A 22895-nucleotide genomic window follows, 5' to 3' on the forward strand; every position below is an offset into this window, starting at 1 on the left:
ATTATTATTAATTAAAGAACGACACTGTGTAGGTCTTCATTGTCTTAAGGCTAACAAGAACAACACTATGCACTAACTAACACACTTAAAGTACTTTTGTTTTTAAGTGTTGTGTATCAACGTTGCCTGATTGAGGTATTTGTAAGTGTTTCCATTTCTGGTATTTTATACTTCTGTGCCATCACACTTTCACTTACTTTCATTCATTACCTGTCTGGGAACCTGAACACGGTTGAACTGAACTGTTTATTTAAAAGAAAATATTGTGCCTTCTTACATCTATTTGACCACTTTACATTTCAGGTCAACATTTTCACGTGTCAGACATGATCTGTTCATAAAATCGAATTTTTATTTTCTGCTGAATTAACATGGAGTCGGGTAATCAATTCAGTTTTATTCAACAGTATGCACCATGCAGTATTGATGTTGTTCATAATTTGTACAGATTGAGATGAATTAAATCATATAATTTACACACAGTTGATCTGGAGCTTTGAATGCTTTTCCAAAGTTGAATTTGCTCAAATTAAAGATGTGAGCATAAAAGATGTTTGACATACAAACTACATCACCCTTTGAGACTAACTTAATTTTCTATGACATACTATAAACAGTTTTTACTCCCTAAGACTTTCTTGATTGCCCCCACTTCATTACACAAAGTAAACCAATAACATCTGCTGTAAATCAGATTTCAATTTAAAAACTGGCAGTAATTTCCTGAAGGAATGGCTCATGTGTTCTTTAATTTTAAGGCTATCGCTTCAGTGCTTCTTTTTCTCTCTTAAGGCTCAATAATTGAGTATATTTCACACAGCATGGTAAATATTTACACCTGTGCAAAGGCGTAACTTTCCACAGGGCAGCTCAAGGGCCCAGAAGCTATGAGGGGACCCTTCAATGTGCACTAGAGGAGTCAGAGAAAAGCCTTAATTTCATTTTACCATAAAAATGATTGAAAAATATAAACAGTGTTGGTATGATAAACACAAAGCAATAGAAAAAAATGATGAGCATAACATGTCATTTTATTGGTTTAAAATAACTTGGGGCCTGTCAACATACACACCCAAGTTATTCTACGTTTAGTTTTTATTGTTATTGTATTCATTGTGACTTTTGTTTGTAGTTCAGTTTAGTTTCAGTTTGCTTGTTTTGGTTTAGTCTTATTAGTTTCAGCATTAGGTTCTATTCTTTTGAAGGGTCATTGTATTCGAGGGCGTACGCCCGAGGCTAGACTTAGTGAAATCGCTGTAGGTGTTACAATAAGGAAGCAGAGCTTTCTGAAAGCAGCTGACTTAAAGTCTTGTAACAAACATGCTCTTCAAAGCCTCACCAGGCAGATTATGATAACAAACGTTACCAAAGATTAAAACTAAGTTTATTTCCGGTTTTTATTTTACTTCATTTTTCCAAATTCACAAATCATTTCAGTTATTTTTAATCCCCCTCAAAAATCTAGTTTCTATTCTTGTTCTATTGAACTAAAATGTTTTTTATATATAGCTTTAGGTAACAACCTTTGTTCAGACTAACAGTGACTCTGTGAGGACAGTTGTTTTTTGCTCCAGAGTGGGAACTCTTCATTTTGTTTTGTTTTTTTGTCTCTCTTTGACGTTGTGGCTAAAAATAGCGTCCGTGCGCTGCCGGGAGGTGGAGATACAAATAATAACAACTGAGAGAGAGAGGGAGGGAGGCCGGGACTCTGGCGCCTGCTCGGCGCACACAGTTCAACTTTCAGGTCATAAAGTCACAACAAATCCACGCGGTTTAGAAGTTACTGCTCTTTCAAGCACACACAGACACAATCGGGATGATTTGTGATCATTTCGTGCCGGGACAGGTGATCGATTGGGCAGCCGGGGGAGGGAGTGAAACCGATACTGCGTAGTCTGGCCACCTCTGGCTGCACCAATGAGAGCCCGCGGAGGCTGCTCCGAAACTAGCGCAGCGCTGCATGCTTGGCAGGTGGACAAAAGCTGAGCTCAGGGCAGAAAAGTGTTTCACAAGCTTCTCTGTTTTTAAACAGGACGGGAGAGAGTGCAACACGCAAACAAACTCAGGGAAACGGAGATAGATAGTGATATCAGCGAGAAAGCAAGCAGCAGTGCCACAAAGTCAAACTGCTTCAATACAAGTGAATAAAAAAAAAAATTAATCGAGTAAAATATATCCAAATTAAATAAAGGTGAATCAAGGCAATCTAAAAAATGTAGATTAATATTTAATTTCACCAAGTTGTAACATGATTATTATTATTACTGATGATTGTCTTGTGTGTTATAAAAGAATAAGCTCTATAACTGCTACATACTAATAGACAACTGTAAGTTAAAGCACCCTGTGCGCCATTAGTGAACTCTGTTCACTTATAAGAGATCTGTTCCACTTTTTCTGTCACACATATACTGTAACAATGGCTCATATCAAACATCACTGAAGTTTCTAATAATGAGGCCACTATATGTTCAAGTAATCCCTGTCATCTGAGTGCTTGTTTTTATAATATTCTTGGCTCTGTAAGTCATCACTGAGTACATATCCCCAATATGGTATGAGCACAGAAAGGGGAGAGTCTAAAGGGCTGCATAGTCAGGAAAAGATAAATAAGGATTATTTTGAGCTGTGAATCATGCAAAGCTACTCTAGTAGAATTGAAATTTAAAAAAACATAGAGAGCTGGAAATCAACATAACTAGTCCCCTTTAATTATTCCTCCAATTTCTTATCCAGGTTCAGGTTGCAGGGGGTCTTAGCAGAGAGGCCCAGCTGATCCAGCTGTCCGGGGCCTCCTCCCAGTAAGACATGCCTGAAACACCTCACCTAGACCACCCAGACCACCTCAGCTGGCTCCTTTCAGTGTGGAGGAGTAGCCACTCTTCTCTGAATGTTAATATTTGATTGTTTTTAGTGAGCAGCAGTTAACAGTGTAGGTTCAACATTCATTTCATAGTCAGCAGCAGCACAATGTAGATTATGGCTTTCAGTGCAACACAATTAATCGACATATTTAAAGAAAAGGCAGCAGTGACGGGGAGATGTAGAGGCACATTTACAGCCGCAGCGTCGTGAATGTCAGAACTTCCTGTTGTGCAGCGCAGCAGCCAGCCGCAGCGACTCTCTTTGGTTTGAGCTAAGTGTGGCTTTGCTGCTCACCTCCTGCCACTGAAGAGCACCGTTACTGCTCAGCACCTAAAAAGCAACAGATAATAACATGTAAATGCAGAAAGGAGGAAATGTAAAACAGTCGGCCAGCCAATTTATTCTTCACGCTGTAAAACACTCGATGTTACCGTGTTGTTGATGTCCACCATCACCTGGCTTTTTCTATCCAGGTGAATGTTTAGGACAGTCATTTCCACCCAGGCGTTATCCGTGTTCCTGCAGTCATCCACATAACCCTCAAACACCTAAAACCAAACAACCACGTCCATCAACAAATTAATCGATATCATATTAATGTACCGTTTCAGCCCTGGCAGGATGCTCCCCTTCTCTCTTGAATGATTCAAACATTTCTCAGCTCAGGAAATAAGTAATTTGTCTTTGATGTTTACATTTTTTATTTTATAATGTAATATTTAATCGAATGCTTTCTATTGTATCACTAAATTTACTAACCAGTGTTTATATCAAAGACAAACAGAGGGCCTGTTCTTCCTGCTCTCTCAAAATGCTATCAGTGACAGCTGTTGACATGTTCTTCTATCGAAAGCTGTCGTGCTTTACAGCTGTTCTTTGTTTTCATTGCTCCTGCAGCTACTTTAAAGCTTTACCACCACAGTGCTGCACTGACTTACCTTTGTTCCCTCTGACAGTTTTGCGTTGATCGTTTCATACAGCTTTTTCCCCATCGTTTTTTTAAGAGTTGGTGGCAGTTTATCAGCAGAATCAACAGGGCCCTGAAGGTTTTAAAGCCACAGTGTGATTGAACAGTGCAAAAAAATGTATAAACCACATTAAATGGACAAAGACTGGAACTCACTCCAGGTAAAGATAAAGTTCTTCGACTCTCGTCAAAAACTGCCAGGTACTCCAGAACAGACTTCTCGCTGTCTCGCCAGCTAAAAATAAGTGGAAAGTCTCAGATATTTCTGTGCAAAACAACCTTTTTAAAACCTCTGCAGGGGCATTGAGATGACCTACCGTGTAATCACAAGCTCTACACTGAGGTTTGGACCCAGGCGGCTCAGTGCCCCACGCCCACTGATGCCCGTCCTCCCCCCTGGGTTTCTGAGATGACAAGCTCCTTATCAGACATCAAGACATGCTTTTGAGGTTACTATAAGTAATACTGAATAGGTTCTATATCTGTTCTTGTGTCATACCTGTAATTAGCTAAGGCTTCTGGTTCTGATCTGCAGGGAGAAACAATAGATGAAGAGCGTACAGAGATTGGAGGAGCCGGTCTTGTAATTACACAATAAAGTCAAAGTTAGGCCAGAAAGCTTATTTACTGTGTTCAAATAGATTCGACCTGAAAACTGGTAATTCACTTGTCACCGAGGCCCATTCATTGCCTGCTAATTAATGTTTTTATGGATATAATATGCAGGTTAAAAACACAATGTGTATACTCACGCAAAATAATCCCTTTCAATGATTACTTATAACCTACTGGAAGAGTGTTGCTTTCTAGACATGTGAAAAACAGACTCTACGCTGTCCTCAAATAAAACGCTAGTGAAAACAGGAAAGTATGGCTTCACACACCCATCCACATGGTCTTCGCTGTCGTCAGAGGTATAATTAGTTGGTTTGTATGAGCTGAAACTGACCTGGAAAAAAAAGGAGATAAAAACCACCAGAATTATTGGACAATTTATCAGTTCAGTGACTTTCTGAGGAGTGGCAACTGGTGACTTTGTGGTGGAAAAAAATAATATTTAATAATATTTAAATATATAATAAGTACCTCCCAGGGCACCTTCTCCTCAGGCACAGGGAAGCGCGTGAGTTTGCTGTTTGGGTAGGAAAACTGACGGGAATACACATGGAAACCGCTTCCTTTCTCCGATGTATTCCTGAAAGAATCTGGGGTCTCATCTACGCCAGCTGGAGCTGCAGGTAACCACAAAAATGTGCGCAAACAGCAGCAGATTTAGAATATTTATCAAACATACAACTGTGACATGTAAATAGTGAATTAAATTTGGTACTGACTCCGTGACTGTGTGTCTTTTGAGGGCAGACCCTGAGATTTCAGACTATCCATAATCCACTGCAGGGCTTTAGTAGACTGGCTGACCTGATGAGACAAAGGAAAGTGAATCAACTACTTCTGTTAGCTGCTTAGATCAAGGACGTCAAAGTAATTTTACACGTATAGCTAAGTTTGATCTTAAGTGGGTCAGAGCAGTGAAACTCCTATTTCTGTCAGTGTAAAGTGTAACTACACGTTTAATCCCCGAGATAGAGATTTTTTTCGTTTAACTGTGAACCCACTGTATAAGTACACATTTCTGCATTAGATAGTGAAGAAAACAGGAATCTTATGCCACTTAATTGGTTATTTGCTACTTTATGACTTTGGTGTAGTATGAATGGAAATGGGGGAGGTGTTTATCAGTAGGAAAAGCCATAAAATGTATTAAAAACGCAGTTCAAAGTCTAAAATTCACACCCCTGACACACAAGAGCGTGCCACAAAAAGCGTGCCGTGTCTTTAGTGCCTCAGGTCACCCTCCATTAGCATATCGTGACATATTACAGACACAGGTGCAACATTAGTGCCAACCAAAAGAAATCAGGCCACAACCTGCTCTTCAAGTTGAGTCAGTCTTTTCAGCATGGCAGCAGCGCTCGTTTCCCCATTTCTCTCCAGCAGATCAGTTATGATGTTAACCCTGCAGAAACAAGTGTCAGTTTGAAAATTACTTAAAGAAAATCATCAGTCTTTACAATAAAACAAACAGGAAATTATTATATACTACTTTTTTTTAATAACAGAGTGATTTCAATCATTTTTATGTAAATATTGTTTGGTGAAGCAGCCACATCCAAGTCCTTGGACAGAAAATATCTCAAATTACCCTAAATCTATCCAACTGTGTGTGATACATAAGGTGATTATGCATGCAAATTGGTCCTTTGGTCTCTAAAAGCTCATTAAAAAAAAGAACGTGCAATCACATTTTGGCTGGACTGCTCACTCCGTTTTATGGAAACTGGTGTGATGATGCATAGACAGCACACATACAGCGACTTTCAGCTACATTACTGTGAGATTACTTCTGGGCTGTGTCCAGGATGCGTCTCTCCGTGCTCTGGCTCTGCTCCTGCCGTGCAGACACCAAGTATCTGTCTTTCATCAAGGACTCCCAGGTCAGCAGCTCCTCATCCTCTGTCGGGTTGAGCTCATTCTCTGAAAAACAGCATCACATGCTTTGAATCACTGCATAACCTAATTCTGCACATCCATGCGGACAGAAAACCCTGCACAACAGATAAACTGGGAGTGAGTTAAACAGAAAGAGCAAATACTAGCTGCTCAGCGACCTTTTCTTTTCAGTTCATGTTCAGTTTGGGGGTTTTTTTTCTGTATTTTATAGTATTTTATAGTTATAATAATCTTTTTAAAACACAAATTAGGTTTTTGTTTAAAGCACTGTCAGGGTCTGCAGATGACCTCTGAATACATTAAACTTTCAGCATCTTCACTGCCACGTTCTCAACAGCACCAAAAACAGGTAAAAATCTGTCGACCATGAGCAGAGGCAGAGGAGATCATCTGCATTAATGAGATAAATAAAGGGTCGTACTCTGGTTACAGTATGATGGGGATAAACTGATCCATCTCCATGGCAACCGGGCAAACTTCACCTGCTGACGAACACCATGAGATGTGGCTAAAAGCTCTGAAACTTGTGTTTAGATCTAGTTTTGAAAACGGAAGCCTTCACCTGCATTTGAGAGACTTGTTTTGATGTGACCTAAATGTGGGATTTCAGTCATGTGATCTGGTTTTGCTCACATGACTGACCTGCTTTTGGAGCCATACTCACTCCACTGGTCACTCAAGAAACAGTTTTATGTGACAGAAAATACAATATTAGATCTTTTGATCTTGTTATTTCATAGTTTTAGTTACAGTGAGTTAAACGTCACCACTAGATGCCAGTAGATTGCAATCAACTGAGTTCTATTTTCTAAACTCTCCCAATTTAGGTGCATAATTCTAGATAAGTTGGTATTGGACTTGGACACTTAGCAAATCAGCTGTCACACGATGTGAGAATATGGTCAAACTGTTCATCAGAGGGAAAGTGGGATCTTTAGGACACTTGAGCCTAACATTAGATGGAGTGATGCCAGAGTAAAAGCAGCTGTTGTTTAGCCGACTCACTGTCTGCTGTACAGAGATGCGAGGGTTGCATGGCTAATCTGCTGATATGTTTTTGTGTGCTAGAGCACTGACTTCAGTTCAGGAGATGACGCTTGAGGTGATGAGGAAGAGGATGACCTTTTTAAAAAAGATCCCATCTCTTTCCTTAGCGTTTTCACCATACATAGGTCTAGCTACCATCTTTCATACCTTGAGTCTGAAGTTGCAGGCACAAATTTAAATCTGCCTTCGTGGCATGTGAACGCCTACAAGTTCTCTTCTTCTTCACCTTTGGGGTACCCTGTATGTGGGTGGTCTGTAGCCATGTACATAAATAATGAAGCATTTTTAATTACACAAAAGTCTGCAAAGGTGTGGATAAACACTTCAGCACTTACTGAACTCTTTGTATATTTTGGGGGGCCTCCGCAGCACCATGCTTCTGATGAAGAGGTAGATATGACTGAGGATGATGAAAGGAGGAGGGGCAGCAGGTCGACTGTGGTACTCCTTAATTAACTCGTATCTTTGAAACTTCCATATTTTGTCTGTGTTGTCCTGGACTTCCTCAAATGTAAAGCTGTGCGGGACGATAACACGAAACATAAGGAAGTTTAAAAATAAAAAAAAGGCGAGGGCTCATCATCATCATCATTAAAACAGTAAGATGACAGAAAAGCTCATACACTTTGATGACAAGGAGGACTCACTTGAAAATTGCTATTAAGAGGTTGAGCAGCAGTATGTTGGCAAAGAGCAAATAAACACAAAGCATGATGATGGTGAGCCATTCAGGAAAGACCGGGCTCTGGTTTTCGTTCAACACGGGACATTTAGGCTTCAGGGGATCTGTAGCATTCACGCTGCAAGAGTTCATGTCAAACTCAGTGTCTGCAGGAAGAAAAATGACATCCTCATTAGTGATGAGCAAAGTTGAAGCCTTTGGAGGAGAATAAATATGTGTAACAAAATACTGAAACAAATTATTACAGCTAAAATAAAAAAATATATATATTTTTTTAAAGTATAAGATTCTCAAAATCCACTCACTATCAATATTTTTGGGAAACTGGCCAAATATGATGAGGTATGGCTCGTAAAGCACCCCACGGATGATCCAATCCAGACGATTTTCATTGTGGATGAGGATGCCTTGTTTGGCGACACCATAAGCCACCACCCAGATACTCAGGAGGAACATGAAGAAGAACATGTCCATCATCTGGAGGATAGAAAGGCACCAATCACAAGCAAGAAACACTCAGAAATTGACACATTTAGAAACACGGTTGCAAATTCTGACATCTCATGTATGCTTAGGGAGTAAATAAAGTGTAGCTGAACACAAAGTTGAGGTCTGACTGACTGAAATAAGTGTGGTAACAAAATGATCCAAGTGTTCAAAACACCTTTTTGAAACACAAGGACTACATTTCATCTGCAGACTATGATCGAGGCTCGGTGAGGTAGAAGCCTCTTATTGTATTAGGTAAGCGTGTTTTTTTGGTGTAGCCATAAAACCTCAGGTCAGCATGCTTTGTATTTGTTCTGTAAACCCCTCACCATCTTTCTGACTATGATGATTTTGGGTCCAAGGGTTCGGCTGATCGTGAAGATGGCCATGAGACGGAGGCAGAAGACCACAAAATCGATGCAGAGGATGATTTTACCCAGATAAAACAGCTCGGTTGTCAGCCTGAAGTAGGAAAAGCTTGGTGATTCATAGATAATGCAGTGGGTGGATTGATTTCCACAGACTGTCTTAGAGAGCAAAAACCCACCTAAATGCAAGGCCGATAAGGAACAGGACGATGGAGAGGACATCTAAAATATTCCAAAACTCATTGATGTACATCTTGGCTTTCTTACGAAACCCAAAACCATCTGGATCATGAAAGAGCTGAAAGAGAAAAGAGAATTAGACATAAGAGGATTTTATATTACTTAGCATTCGACATACAATCACCTATCATTTAAATTATTTTGATTACTTTCTAATCAATAAATAAATCATTAAAGGATAAAGAAGCCTTTGAAATGAAAACAACAAAAAAAGACAGAAAAAGGGAGTTACTCAGGGACAGGATTTAGGTAGGTAAACAAATTGACTGCCCTCTGTACATCAAGGGGAACTGTGTTAAAATGGGTCACACCCAGAAATCCTCTGAAGACCTTTCCTGCCAGCACCATGTGGGTTATTAAGAAGGTACAACAGCGACTACAACTGCTGGAGCCTACAAGCTGCAGGCCTTGCCTTTTAAGCTCCTCTGCTTAGAACGTAATGGCATATCGTATCTCTGAGTAACAGATCACAGAGCTCTTCAGTGGGTCATCAACACAGCACAGAAAACCATGGATTGCTGTTTACCCTCCCACTGCCAGCTCCTGTCACCTCTTAGGGCTGCACACTTGCTATAATTCCTCACATCCAGGACGCCACCTGTTTGACCTGCTACCCTCTGGATGGAGCGGGACCTTCAGAGCATTTTAAGGACTCAAAGACAGTTCGTTCCCAGGGCCATTTACACAGTGAATTTCAGCTAGGAGTAAATGTCTGTTTACAGGTTATATAATGACTACCTTTTAGGGAAATGACTACTAAAGGTAATTACTTTCAAAGATAATTATATTCATTCTGGTGCAATAATTACTCTCACTGGTGAAACAATGTCATTCATACTACCCCAAAGATTACCCTGATGTAATTTTATATTTATTTATTTGTGTAATGCTTCCTTTTCAGGCGCATGCTTATTCTTTTCTGTCCTATTTTAAATGCATTCGTTTTTGCTGCATTTGTTACAACTACAAAGGTTTTCTATTCTCTGTGGACTTGCTCTGTTACACTGCTCCCTCCTCTAAAAGAAGAAGGGTACTCACCATTTCTTACTGCTGACCTTTTAGACATTTGAGCCTCTAAAGGTGGATGGGGCCACTGTCTGTGTTGAAAAATTCAAAGACTGTCTCTCTACAATACAGTACAGTGCACACAAAGAGAAAAAAAGGCTATTTGTTTGTTGTTTTGTATCATTTGTGGGTCTGAGCCACAGTTTCTCACCTGTCTGATCTCCTCACACACCAACGAGAGCAGCCAGATGTAGAGCAGCAGCTCGCCAGCAGAGGGCGTGCTCTGGAAATCGATCATCAGCACCACAGCAAACAGGAAGAGGAAGGCAAAATAAAATACAATGTTCCAGTAAAATTTAACCTGTGGAGAGGTGTACAGGTACATCAGCCTGGACCAGCAGCCCAGAGGCTTCATGGGCTTCAAGCTGTGGACAGAAAGATCACTGCAGTTAGAGAGACAATGCCATGTTTTCATGTATCCACTGTTTATTCAACTTCAAATGACATTTAAGGTCATGCAGCGATGAGGGTTGATATTTGCATTAAGGAACAAGTATGTACATACGGGCCATAACCATTTCTTCTAAGTGTGCTTCCTGTCAGGGTCTCCACTGTCTTCATCTCCTCGTCTTTCGCAGTTTCTCTCTGGATGATTTCATCATGTCTGTGGAAAAGTTACACTTTTGACCACAGCTGAAACTCAATCAGGTATTATTATTAAAAAGAATACAAGCAGAAAGTTAAATTGGGGCATTGTTTAATTAACAATGTCAAAAACCCTCCAAACAAAGGCATTTGAAACCATTAATCACATTCGTCAATAATGAATCGTAGTTTAAATGCGTGGCACCTCGCATTATGAACATTGTTCAGCATATTATGAAGAATACGCATTGCTCTATAATTCATAACAACTATCTCAAATAAAGTTAAAATCTAAAACGATAAATAATCCATCCATTTCTTCCTTTGGGTCACGGGGGGCCTAAACAGAGAAGTCTACACCTCCCTCTCCCCAAGCCACCTCCTCCAGGTTATCCAGGGGAACACAGTGGCCAACCGAGTGTGTCCAAGGTCTACCCAAGGGCCTCCTCAGAGTAGGACATGCCCGGGAGGCGACTGCCCCAACTGGCTCCTTTCGACATTGAGGAGTAGCGGCTCTACTCTGAGTACCTCCTGAATGACTCCTCAACCTATTTCTAAAGAAGAAAGCTAATTTCCGCCACTTGTATCTGTGATTTAAAATAATAAGTAACAATAACAGGCTTAAAAAGGAGGTTAGGCATAACATTTAGGACACAACAATTTTCCAGTTTTTGGCATCAATTGAGACGTTAACAATTAGATTAAAGTACAAGTACATCTAGTACCGACAGTAGTAACAATTAGTCACACACATCCTTACATTACACCAGATGTAAGAATCTCCACTTAGTCACTGTGTAAACTGTCACGTTTCTCTCGGTGAACTTCTGTTTAGCATCCATGGTGTTGTTGTCAGATTTTCCTCCTATGGGTTTTTGGATGTTAACTATTGTTTGGCCATATAGCTAATCTCTGTCAGGGAAACTTCCAGCAAAATACACATCTAAATCTTGGAAAGTGACTTCATTTTTTCCCCTGAATGCACTGATGAAAGCTTTATCTGCATTTTCCCTCCTTTATCCTTCTTATTTGCTTTAAAAATTCATCCACACATGGCAGCAATTCCATGGTGTATGAAAGATGAATCAGGAGTCATTTTAGATGACACAGTTGTAGATATGTGTTGTACGGTATATTTAGTCAGTTTCTGTCAAATGAAAACAAGTGAGAGTTGTCTGTGCCTGGACATTACATTGGTGGCTTACTGTATATTTATGTATTTGTGTATGTTTAAAATTAAGTTAAAGTAAAACTTTTAATATGTATGTATTGTGACAAAGTGGTAGGCTTGAACTTATTTACCACTTGTGCCTTAAACATATTGATTTATCCCATGTTATTTTACAGTTGGCCATAATGCTTTAGTTTAGACATTGCTGGTGTAACTTTGCTCTACATACTCTCCTGGGTTTGTTTGTGGTAGCGTTATGTTACAGTTTACATCCATGCATATGCTTTTAAAGCAAATACTACTTAACCATCAGGTGGTTTGAATTTTTTTCTGCCGTAGGCAGAATGACACGGTAAATTATGTTTGCTTTTGTTGCTTTGGTTATAATTACCTTTGTTTGTCCCTTTGTTCTGGTCATACAGCCAAAACAGGTGTGTGGGAGGGGCCGAACTGGCACTTCCTTTTTATATAAGGTCATGAGGTCATTGATTGCATCATTGGGTACAACCAAATGAAGGGTTTTTCCTTTTGTATAGTAATGTTTATTTTCTTCAGGGTTGTTTTGAGATGGTAGAATGGAGATGCCAGGAAAAAAAAATGTGACCAGTGTTGCGTTGATGCAGTCTATTTATCACTTTCCTTACCACTTGCTCTAACCTACTTCAAACACATCTGTACAGTAGCATGGCATTATCCATTATTAGGCAAAAAAGCCTTTTGTGTGTGGTCTAAAGCCAGCCCATCCAACTCCCTAGTAGTCATTTACATATGCTATGCTTCCTTTCTTCACTTGGGAAGAATTTATTTATCTTATCTCTATTTTGCTCCATTCTGTTTGCCAGTGTTAATAAAAACACATATAAACACAGTAGCATTGTACAAGCCATTGTACCCCTTAGCTGGCTGGCAGGTCTCACCTGAAACACAGAAAGCCAGTGAAGATAAGAGGGAAAAACACCATGCAGATCAGCACTCTCCACACAGGGTTCTCTACTGAAAGCTTACCACACCAGATCTGAGTCAGCAGAGCCTGAAAGACACGTTTACACAGACTGCATTATAATGCAGCACCAAGAAAAAGTTTGAAATTAAATTGAGCGATTTCTTAATTTTGTAACTTTAATTGATCTACTCAACATTGTGATGTATAACACACTGGCAATCCCCTCTGGAAAAATCTAAAATTTCCTCTACCTGAACACCAGACTGAGCTATGACGTTTTTGTCATCTGCCTCGAGTGCCAGCCGCAGGCATGTCGTTCTGCCCCACAAGTGTGACATGCGAACCAGCAGTTTCTTAGCGCGTGACTCGTCACTGTTGTGGCACTCGGTGAAGACACCTGGGACACACATATACGCAGCCTGAGGATAAATTCAAGCTCCGCAACAATCACGGTCAATTCAGCCATGTTATGATATGTGTTATACCAATGGCATGTTTCTCATAGTGATTGGCGAGTTCTCGCATTTCTTCTGCATCATCTGCATCGCTTCCTTCTCGTGCCATTTTCTTCAGGATCTTACTGGCAGCCAGAGCAGCAGACATACAATCCCTACACTGTTAGTACACAGATACAGAAAGATGTGAGGTCATAAACACGCCACGCAAGCAGCTATGGTTGAAGTTTCCAGAAGTGCTTTCGTCACCTGTTCCCAGGCAATTTCAGCCAGTTCCTTGTTATTCTGGACGACAGCCCAAAGGAAAAGGTCTGTGCCCGGGTCCCTCTGTGTTTCAGGACTGTCCTCCCTGAGCTGAGCTTGGGAACTTGTCTGACTTTTAGACGGCTAAAAAGAAAGTGAAGGAGTCTGTTATTATTATATGATTAATGTTCACAATGCCAGGATTTCTGATATAATGATACCCTACAGCATATTCAGTCTAAATACTTTGCATATTTACTGAATATTTTACTCCTACTAACATCTATTTCCATAAAATAAGCTTTCTCAAATTATAAAAAATAAAATTGGGTAAGATACAACACGTGATTAATTGGCAAAAAGACAGATTCAGTGTTTCAAACAAAAAAACAGAGTGGATGAACTAACTCACTGACAGTGACGTTTCATCCATGGACATGTTTAACTGGTCTGTGGTGGTGGAGGGAGGATAGAGGGGCTGGGTGAACTTCCCCAGCAAGTGGCGCACCACATCAGAGACATAAGTTAAGGAGATCTTTTCGCCTTGCTCCCTGCAAGCTCGAGGTCTGATGCCGAAAGCTTGCCTCCCGCTGCGTCGAGCACTGTGGATCCGCTTAGCCAGCTTGCGCAGAAAGAAGCAGCTGGGCAGCTGTGTGTAGAGCTCACACAGAGTTTCCTCCTCCTGCAGGAAATCCCTCAGACTCACACCGTTCTCCAGCAACAGACTCACAAACTGAGGCTTGTTGCCAGCCAGGGCTGAGAACATGGCCCAGTGGAGGTCGCTGGACTAGAAGCAGGAAAAAAATCAGAACAACATCATCAGAATTTTTGTTGTTTTTTTGTCTAGTATCATTGTTTTAGAAACAAAGGATGGTGTGATGGCAAAGTTCAACATGGAGACAATAAAATGAAGGAAAAGCAGACTGCTATTTCTTTCTAGACCTCTTCTCTGCTACTCGTAAAACCTTTATAATATGATGCATGCTGCTGCTGAATCAGCTGACTTTATGGTGTTATGGTGGCAAGAAGGCTTTCTGTATTGATAATATGGGCTGCGTTTACCTTTGGAACCAGTTTCGAACACAGCAAACTCTCCCTATAGTTAAACCTATATGTATGTCAATTATTTACAGTTTTTCACTTCTCCAGTGAAAATGGCATGTGTGGCCAGTCTGGCACCTGATAGGCTCACATAATTACCTATTTCATTTTTCCCATTCAATAAATTTATCTTACTAATACAAACCAGGATTTCAATGCTTTTTAATCACAAAGCCTGTGCTGTAAAGGTCATGATTTTTCTCTTTCATTTCAATTCCCTTTTCCCCCCTAACATCAGAAATCAGACTAAGCAGTCACACAAGAGGTAGGTATCAACTAAATAAGGCAACCCAGAGTTTCCCAATCTAGCTATGAGTTTGTTTGCACAAAAGGGAAGCATGTAACCAATCAGAAACATGGACAGCTTTACTAGCAACAGAGTGATATACTTTACAAAGAAGGTTAAATGTTAGAGAAAAGACTGGAAAAGCAGTGTGCATGAAGTCCAAGAAAAGTGTGTAAACTGAAAGTAAGTAGAGAAGAAATATAAAAACGTTAATTTATTATTTTATTTTTACATAATTCAAACAGAATTACATTTTAGAATAACATCACCAGGTGCAAGGCTTAGGTGCCTTGCCTTACAGAAGAATAAAATTCAGCATTACTTGCAGCCAGCAGGACAGAAGGAAGGGATAAAGTTATTTGGAGGAACTGATGTTTCTTATTGATGTTCAGCAGGAAATGGGGGAGAAAAAACACTATCTGGGTAACTGATCAGAGAGTGATGTTGGTTTTCTATTTAAAAGACAAACCCACCTTCCACTGGCTCTCCTCAGTGAAGATCTCAGTCTCAGCTATATCCACCCGGTTCCAGGTTATAGCCAGCTCCAGCTGCCTATTCCAGCATTCAACTTCCAGGAATTCACTGGATCTTGAGGCTGAAAGGAGAATTTACAGTGATTCGATTTATTTGTCTCTTGTCTCTCTAAAAAGCTCATCCACTGCTCGGTGCATTTTAGATAGTATCGGAGCGATCGTGGCTCAAGAGTTGGGAGTTCGCCTTGTAATCGGAAGGTTGCCGGTTCGAGCCCCGGCTCAGACAGTCTCGCTCGTTGTGTCCTTGGACAAGACACTTCTCCTACCGCCTACTGGTGTTAGCCAGAAGGGCCGATGGCGCGATATGGCAGCCTCGCTTCTGTCAGTCTGCCCCAGGGTGGCTGTGGCTACAACTGTAGCGTGGCTACAACTGTAGCTTGCCTTCACCAGTGTGTGACTGGGTGTGTAAAGGGCCTTGGGGTCCCTAGGGGGGACTAGTAAAAGCGCTATACAAATACAGGCCATTTACTATTTGAATGTAAAAAGTTGTTTTTTTCATTTATCCAATGACTAATCTAATTGATTTTTAAATAAATTCTTACACATCTGAGAATGATGTTTTCCCCCCAGCAAATCTTTTAAAAATATTTATATTACAACAAAAAGACAAGCAAGAGTCCAGTCTGACAAGATGGAAGCATGGACGTGTTTGGCTTATCATCAAAACCAAATATCAAACATAAACCAATTATTTTTCTATTATAGTGTTCTTGATGCATTAGTACAGGAAAATTTCCAGTTGTACTACCAGGACTGTAGTCATGTGACTATAATGGGAGACACTGGATGACCTACATTAGCTGAGATAGCAGAAAGGCGCCCAGATAATGTGGTTTAATTACCCAGATGGATGGAAAGTCTGGACAAAGCAGATAAACTAGAATGATGACTCATCACGGTCAAAAGATTAAGTGAATGTCCAGTGTGGTGGACACACTTACGGTTTCAGTGCACTTTAGCTCAGATTTCTTTGCTAAGCTTGGTTTAAATGGGTTTCTTAGGTATTTTTTCAGAATATCATGAGGCGTTATTAGTCTGAAGGAAGCATGGCACATTTTTAAAGACATCAAGTGTAGTTTTCTCTCTGTAAAGATGGTATCAAAATATCTTCAACTGTGGGACATTCGATAGCACATTTATTTTTCTGACTGGAAATATTATACTTGCTAAGAGCCTGTTTGGCACTAAGCCAGTCCTTCTTCATACTTAATAGCGTGTGTTATGTTTGTAGGCTGTCTGGTTAGGATCCGGGCATTTGCTTCAAATCCATATTCTTACCTTTGAGTAGTGCTTGAAGAATGGCCACATCCAAATCCCCGTGATAGTCCTCGCTCACTCTGAACACTGTCAGCAGGTGTGACATCCTGATGATGTCCTGAATCTACAAATTCAATAAAGAAAAACGTTTAAATACTGGAACCACTGTTTCTTTGGCTCTGGCTCAGACATCTCTGGTGAGCACACAACAAACTTCGTGCAAATATTTTCATCTTTGATATTTAGTCATTTAGCTGCAGGAAACAGTTCTGCAGCTAAAACTGTGCTGTTCAACATATGTTACTGAAGATGCATGGTGATGAAGATGAAGGTGTCATCCTGACAAAGAAAAATGTGAACAGCAAATGTAATAGACTTAAATCTGACATAAGACAAGCAGACATGAAACACATGAAGGGAGAGGAGACTTAGACACAGGGGGGTGAGGACCTTAGAGGAATCGAATATATATCGAATATATATAAGGTGCAATATGGGAAGAAGGCAAGCCAGCAGAGGCAGTGTGATGCTTTGTGCAATGTTCTGCTGGGAAACCTTGGGTCCTGCAATTCATGTGGATATTACCTGGAAATGTACTAACTAGCAAAGAACTGTTGCAGACAATGTAGAACCTTTAATGGAAATGGTATTCCCTGATGGGTGTGGCTTCTTTCAGCAGGATGATTCTCCCTGCCACAAAGCAAAATAGTCCAGGAATGGTTTGAGGAGCACAACAACGAGTTTGAGGTGTTGAATTAGCCTCCAAGTTCCCCAGAGCTCAATTTCCCCAATCGAGCATCTATTGGGGAAATAAAGACTGATAATGACTGAACAAAAAAACCTATGTACATGGATGCCCACCTCACAATTAACAGGACTTATAGGCTCTGTTGCTAACATATTTTTGCAGCTATAACAGGACACCTTCAGGGATCTAGTGGACTCCATGTCAAGGTCGATGGGTCGGAGTCATTTTGGCAGCAAAAGGAGGATAAACACAATATTAGACAGATGGTCATAATGTTATACCTGATTGGTGTATATACATTGTGGCAATATCTAACACAGAAAACATCATCTGAGATGATAATGTCAACTACTAGATCAGTCACAAAATATGACTCATGACCATCCAAGTAAGGCATGTATGAAAACACTGCTTTTACACTGTCAATTTAGGGCAGCTATTGCATAAACATAAGTCTGGGTGGTTGTCTAATATCCATCCATCCATCCATCCATTCGCTTATCCTTTTCAGAGCCTATGCCAGCTGTCATAGGGCAAGAGGCAGGTACACCTTGGACAGGTTGCCAGTCTGTCGCAGGGCTAACACACAGAGACAACCATTCGCACTCACATTCACTCCCACAGTCACACCTATGGGCAATTTGGATTAATCAATTAACCTATCCCCACAAACTGCATGTCTTTGTACGGTGGGAGGAAGCCGGAGTACCTGGAGGGAACCCACGCAAACACGGGGAGAACATGCAAACTCCACACTTTGGGCAAAATAGCTTCTATAGTAAGTTCAGTAATTTTATGGTATTCAGTATATTTACATACCTTCTTGGTCCATTCTATGATTTTGCCATCTGAGAATTGTTCATACTCTTGACCAAAAAACTTCTTCATCAACTGCTGGATGAGGGCAATAGTGACTCGGATTAGTGGCAGTCCTGACACGTGTGCAATAACATCTGCTATTCTCCCAGAGCCCTCCAAGATCACGCATGGTGTTCCATGGAGCATAGCATTGTAGATGGTCTGAGAGGAGACACACAGGGCAGTTATACAACACACACACACTGACACTGACACTGACACTGGGGGAGAGAGGCCAAAAAACAGCTGACTCACATTCAGCGTGCCTCCTCCGCCATCCAAAACCACACACACCACAGGAATAGTCACACCAGTCCCTAAAGATCAAATATTTGATCAATTAAAAATATATATATATCAAAAGCTTGAAAGATATATTATCATATTTCAATAAATATCTGTGTTGTCTTATTGATTTTTTTAGATACTACATCTGTTATCTTTAACCTTTATTTCCAAGACACTTTCTGGTGATCCACATCTCTAGGCAGCTACGCAATTTAATCTCTACACCATAATGTCCGTGGGTTCCATCATCCACCAGTAGGAAGTGGGTATGGTTGCTGTCGAGAGTGGATAGTTGGCCCTGGTTCCCAGTGTCCATCAAATAATGGGCAGGGAAGCATCCCTAAAGGAAAAAGACGGAGAGTGAGAAGAATTTACAGTAACCGAATGCTAAGAAGATGATGCCATCTCACCATAAGTGTTTGTCCTACCTCTGGATGCACCAGTGCTTTCCTGTTATGAATTATCCCCCATGTTGCCACTCCAATAGTTACAATCTTGCCCTGCATGGAGCTACTCATGGCGTAGTCCCTCACAGCCTGCCCCACGTGCTTCATCACACCTGCGTGGGAACCACCAGTGATGATCCATGCACCTGCGTACAAAGCAGCATATTCACCAGTAGAACAAAATATCTCTAAAATATGAAAGTCAATATTAAGAGCCTTACAGTCCTGACTTTAAAGATAGGACTCCTATGTGAATGTTTTTCTGGAAACAACCTAAAAATCATGCAAAAAAAGGGGGGTGGGGGTGGTTAATGGGGGGGGGGGGGGGGGGGGGGTTTGAGTGTGGGACTGTTTCTGGGCCTGGAGCAATCATTTTCTGAAAGCTTCACAAGTCCGCAAGGTTACCAGGAAACCAGGAGAGATATTCAGGATGCTAGAATTACAAGTTTTTACTGTTTTTACAGTTAGTACAAACGCAAACTACATATAGCTGAAGTCTATCTGACTACCAAAATGAACAGAACAGAAGCACGGGAGGTGGCACGTAGCCATAAAAACACTACTTTCTGTGCAATGAATGATCTCTCACACACAAATCTATTGCTCGCTTGCTCTTGTTCTGGCTGACCTGTTGTCTGGGCCACTTTGATCAGCCCTCTGTGGAACATGTTCTTAAGATGAGACTTCAGATAGAAATTCTTGGCTCCTCCGGTAACTGAGATCAGTAGATTGGGGGGGGACAGTTTCCATTGTTCAGTCAATAACTGGTACAGGATCTCAGGGCTGGTGTCTGTGGACACTCGGGCGTACTGACGGTGGACATGTACACACAGATTTAAAGGATGGCATAAAGACTTGCAGATGTGCATTTACACAGTAACATAATGTAGAGTAAGGACTGGCTCACCTTGCCTGTCTTTTGTCCCAAACCACCAAATCTGATGTCTCCAAAAGCGTCAGTGGGCGCTTCACGGACATGTCTGTGTATGTTCCACGACTCGCCTGTGAAGTCTTCTGGCTTGATGGCTTCGTCTGTATGATCAGTTTTTGCGTAGCCACACTTACACACATCCCCACTACAGAAACAGTAGAGAAACAGAAGCCGATGTTTAAGATTTAAAAAAGTATAAATACATTAATTCTTCTTCACCTGCTTTGCAGATATCCAGTAGTTTTAATTAAAAAGCTAATTTGTTTAGAAATGCCCATTTTTTAGTGTTCAAAGTTTGTTTTGCATTCTGTATTTTATTTAGCTGAAAACTGCATTATCATGTAACTGTCCCCACAGCACCACTCTATTACAGCAACAACAAGAAGGTCAGTCCTAAGTCAGTCCTCATCAATTCAGCATAGTGCAGAGCAGCCCAGCTTACCTTCCATCTTTTTCAAAAAAGCAGCATTCCTTCTTGCAAATGTTTTCCTTGATCCAGGAGGCGAGAGCAAGGCGCTGGAACGAAGGGGACAGAAAAAGGTGTTTAGAGGGTCTGGCTGTGTTAACCGCCAGAGTATGAACTAGCCGTGACTCCAAGCCAGCTTCCGACATCCTGGCACAACATGGGAAATTGTGTTGATGAGATCGAGCTTAGGATGAGGTCTGCCAGAGTGGCAGGAGAGAGGAGGCTCTGCAGCAACCGCTTTGGGTGCTCGACATTGCAACAGTGATGTCAGAGCTGTGTTGCTGCTGAGCAAGCTGCACGAACCTAATACTTACTGTAGAGGAAAGGCAGCAGTCGGGCAGTGGTTGTGGATCAACACATAAATGCGTTAATGAGTGAGTTAATTGCACTCAGATTTCTTAATGAGGGCATAAAAGAGCAATGATTTTTAAGGAACTAGCACAATTTAAAAATAATTCCTATCATTATAGCCAAACTATTATACTTGTGAACAAAACATGAAAGACAGTTTAGGTTTAACATAACATGAAATAGTAGAAATCAAAGCACATTTATTCAGTTACTGTACTCTACTTTGCTCACACATTTTAATTAAGTATCTTGATTTCATGATGTCTGGCTTCTCCTCCACTCTATACAGCACTTTTCATCACAGGAGCTATTTGCCAGCTACACTTTGTAGATTAATATTGTATATATGAAACTCATGATAGGTTAATGTAATATAAGTCATTACATGAATACTTTTGGTTTTGATATATTACCCCATTTATAGTGAAGTTTAGAAAACAGTACTTTTAATATGGATATGATATAGTTACAATGCCAGTTTTCTTAATCCTAATCCTGTGTGAAAAATAAAAGCTTGTGACAGATAAACACCCACCTTATACAAAACCAATCCTTGATATATTCCATGTGTTTTTTGCTGCTGCAACTGCTGAGTCACTTGGTGTGGGTGAACCTTGCTCTCAAATTTAGGTAGCATATCTGAAAGCGCAATAATAAAAAAAAGAAAAGCTTGCTGTGTAAAAGATTTCTTGAAGAGCTAGCGTCCAAAAACAACAACAAGAAATAATTTACAGCTAGTTACACACAGATAACACAACATGTTTAAGCCCACACTGACCAGCTGTTTCAGACATCATCAACGAAGCCTTCAAGACGCCTCACATGAGAGAGTGAGAGGCTGCGTGACTTTATCACATCACACTGTTAAACTGGCTCCTCCCTCAGAAAACAATATAAACCACCAAGGGATTTCACTAGATGACATAATCTGCTATCTAGCCAGGCTTCGTATTACTCACAGTTACATAGCCTGAGATATACCCTCACTGGCCACTTCATGAGGTACACCTTGCTAGTACTGGGTTGGACCCCCTTTTGTCTTTCAAGATTTCTGGTCCATGTTTAGTTGATAGCATCACACAGCTGCTGGAGTTGGCTGCACATGAATGATGTGAATCTCCCATTTCACCACATACTAAAGGTGCTCTATTGGATTGAGATCTTGTGACTGTGGATGCTTTTTGATTAAGGTGAACTCAGTGTCATATTCAAGAAACCAGTTTGAGATGATTTGAGCTTGTGACATAATGCATTATCCTGCTGGAAGCAGCCATCAGAATCTGGGTACACCGCAATCAAAGGGATGGACATGGTCAGCTGTAGTGTTTAAGCAGTGGTCAGTTGGTAATGAGGCGCCCAAAGTGTAACAAGATCTCCCACCACCATCAACCAAGCCAAAGCATAGATGCAAAGCGTCCATGCAATGTTGTTAACGCCAAAGTCTGAGTCCAACATCCAAATGTTGCAGCAGACTCATGAGACGAGAAATTTTTCCAAGCTTCCATTGTCCAATTTTGGTGAGTATGTAAGAATTGTAGCCTCAATTTCCATTTCCTCGCTGACAGGAGGGGCACCCAGTGTGGTCTTCTGCTGCTGTAGTCCATCTGAGCTGTGCACTCAGAGAAGCTCCTGTACATACTTTGGTTGTAACGAGTAGTTATTTGAATTTTTTGTGTTGTGTTTTCTGCCCATTAGCTTGATGCAGTCTGGCTATTTTCCTCTATTCTGCAACATCAACAAGGCATTTTCACCCAGAGAACTGCTGCTCACTGGATTTTTGCTATTTTTCAAACCATTGGGGAAAAAAATCTAGCACCAACAACTGCATCATGTTCAGTCACTTAAACCACCTTTCTTTCCCTGATGTTCAGTTTGAGCCTCAGGAGGCTGTTCTGACCATGTCTCCATATTGAAGTACTTTGGGTTGCTACCGTGTGACTGTCTGATTTATTACCTGCATTAACAAGCAGATGAACAGGTGTACCTAATGAACCGGACG

General features: G+C 40.8%; 1 protein-coding gene across 1 annotated transcript; it reads right to left on the reverse strand.

The window, feature by feature from the left end:
- Nucleotides 1-330: 330 nt before the first annotated feature.
- trpm2 (transient receptor potential cation channel, subfamily M, member 2) lies at nt 331-21733 on the reverse strand. The gene is made up of 33 exons (XM_080290890.1): nt 21432-21733; nt 20522-20595; nt 20056-20224; nt 19777-19957; nt 19131-19294; nt 18862-19042; nt 18670-18731; nt 18376-18576; nt 16830-16932; nt 15492-15613; nt 14044-14418; nt 13638-13775; nt 13419-13548; nt 13185-13330; nt 12908-13020; nt 10740-10838; nt 10386-10599; nt 9109-9227; nt 8891-9023; nt 8378-8549; nt 8038-8218; nt 7726-7907; nt 6235-6367; nt 5762-5849; nt 5167-5251; nt 4919-5064; nt 4717-4781; nt 4332-4361; nt 4150-4236; nt 3989-4067; nt 3804-3905; nt 3297-3413; nt 331-3195 (listed from the first exon to the last, which is right to left on the reverse strand). The coding sequence occupies exons 1-33, from the start codon at nt 21531-21533 to the stop codon at nt 3079-3081; spliced, it is 4410 nt and encodes a 1469-aa protein (XP_080147016.1). The 5' UTR covers nt 21534-21733; the 3' UTR covers nt 331-3078.
- Between the last annotated feature and the right edge of the window lie 1162 nt (nt 21734-22895).

The sequence above is a fragment of the Astatotilapia calliptera genome, chromosome 16 (assembly GCF_964374335.1).
Source record: "Astatotilapia calliptera chromosome 16, fAstCal68.1, whole genome shotgun sequence".
Classification (NCBI taxonomy): Eukaryota; Metazoa; Chordata; class Actinopteri; order Cichliformes; family Cichlidae; genus Astatotilapia; species Astatotilapia calliptera.

Excerpts from the sequence above, each read along its gene's own strand:
- trpm2 (XM_080290890.1), bottom strand. The coding sequence starts at position 21,533 with ATGCTACCTAAATTTGAGAGCAAGGTTCACCCACACCAAGTGACTCAG. Across the intron at positions 15,614-16,829 it reads TCTTCAAGCACTACTCAAAG|CCTCAAGATCCAGTGAATTC; the intron begins GTAAGAATATGG and ends TTCTCCTTTCAG. Across the intron at positions 3,906-3,988 it reads GAACTTTATCTTTACCTGGA|GGCCCTGTTGATTCTGCTGA; the intron begins GTGAGTTCCAGT and ends TAAAACCTTCAG.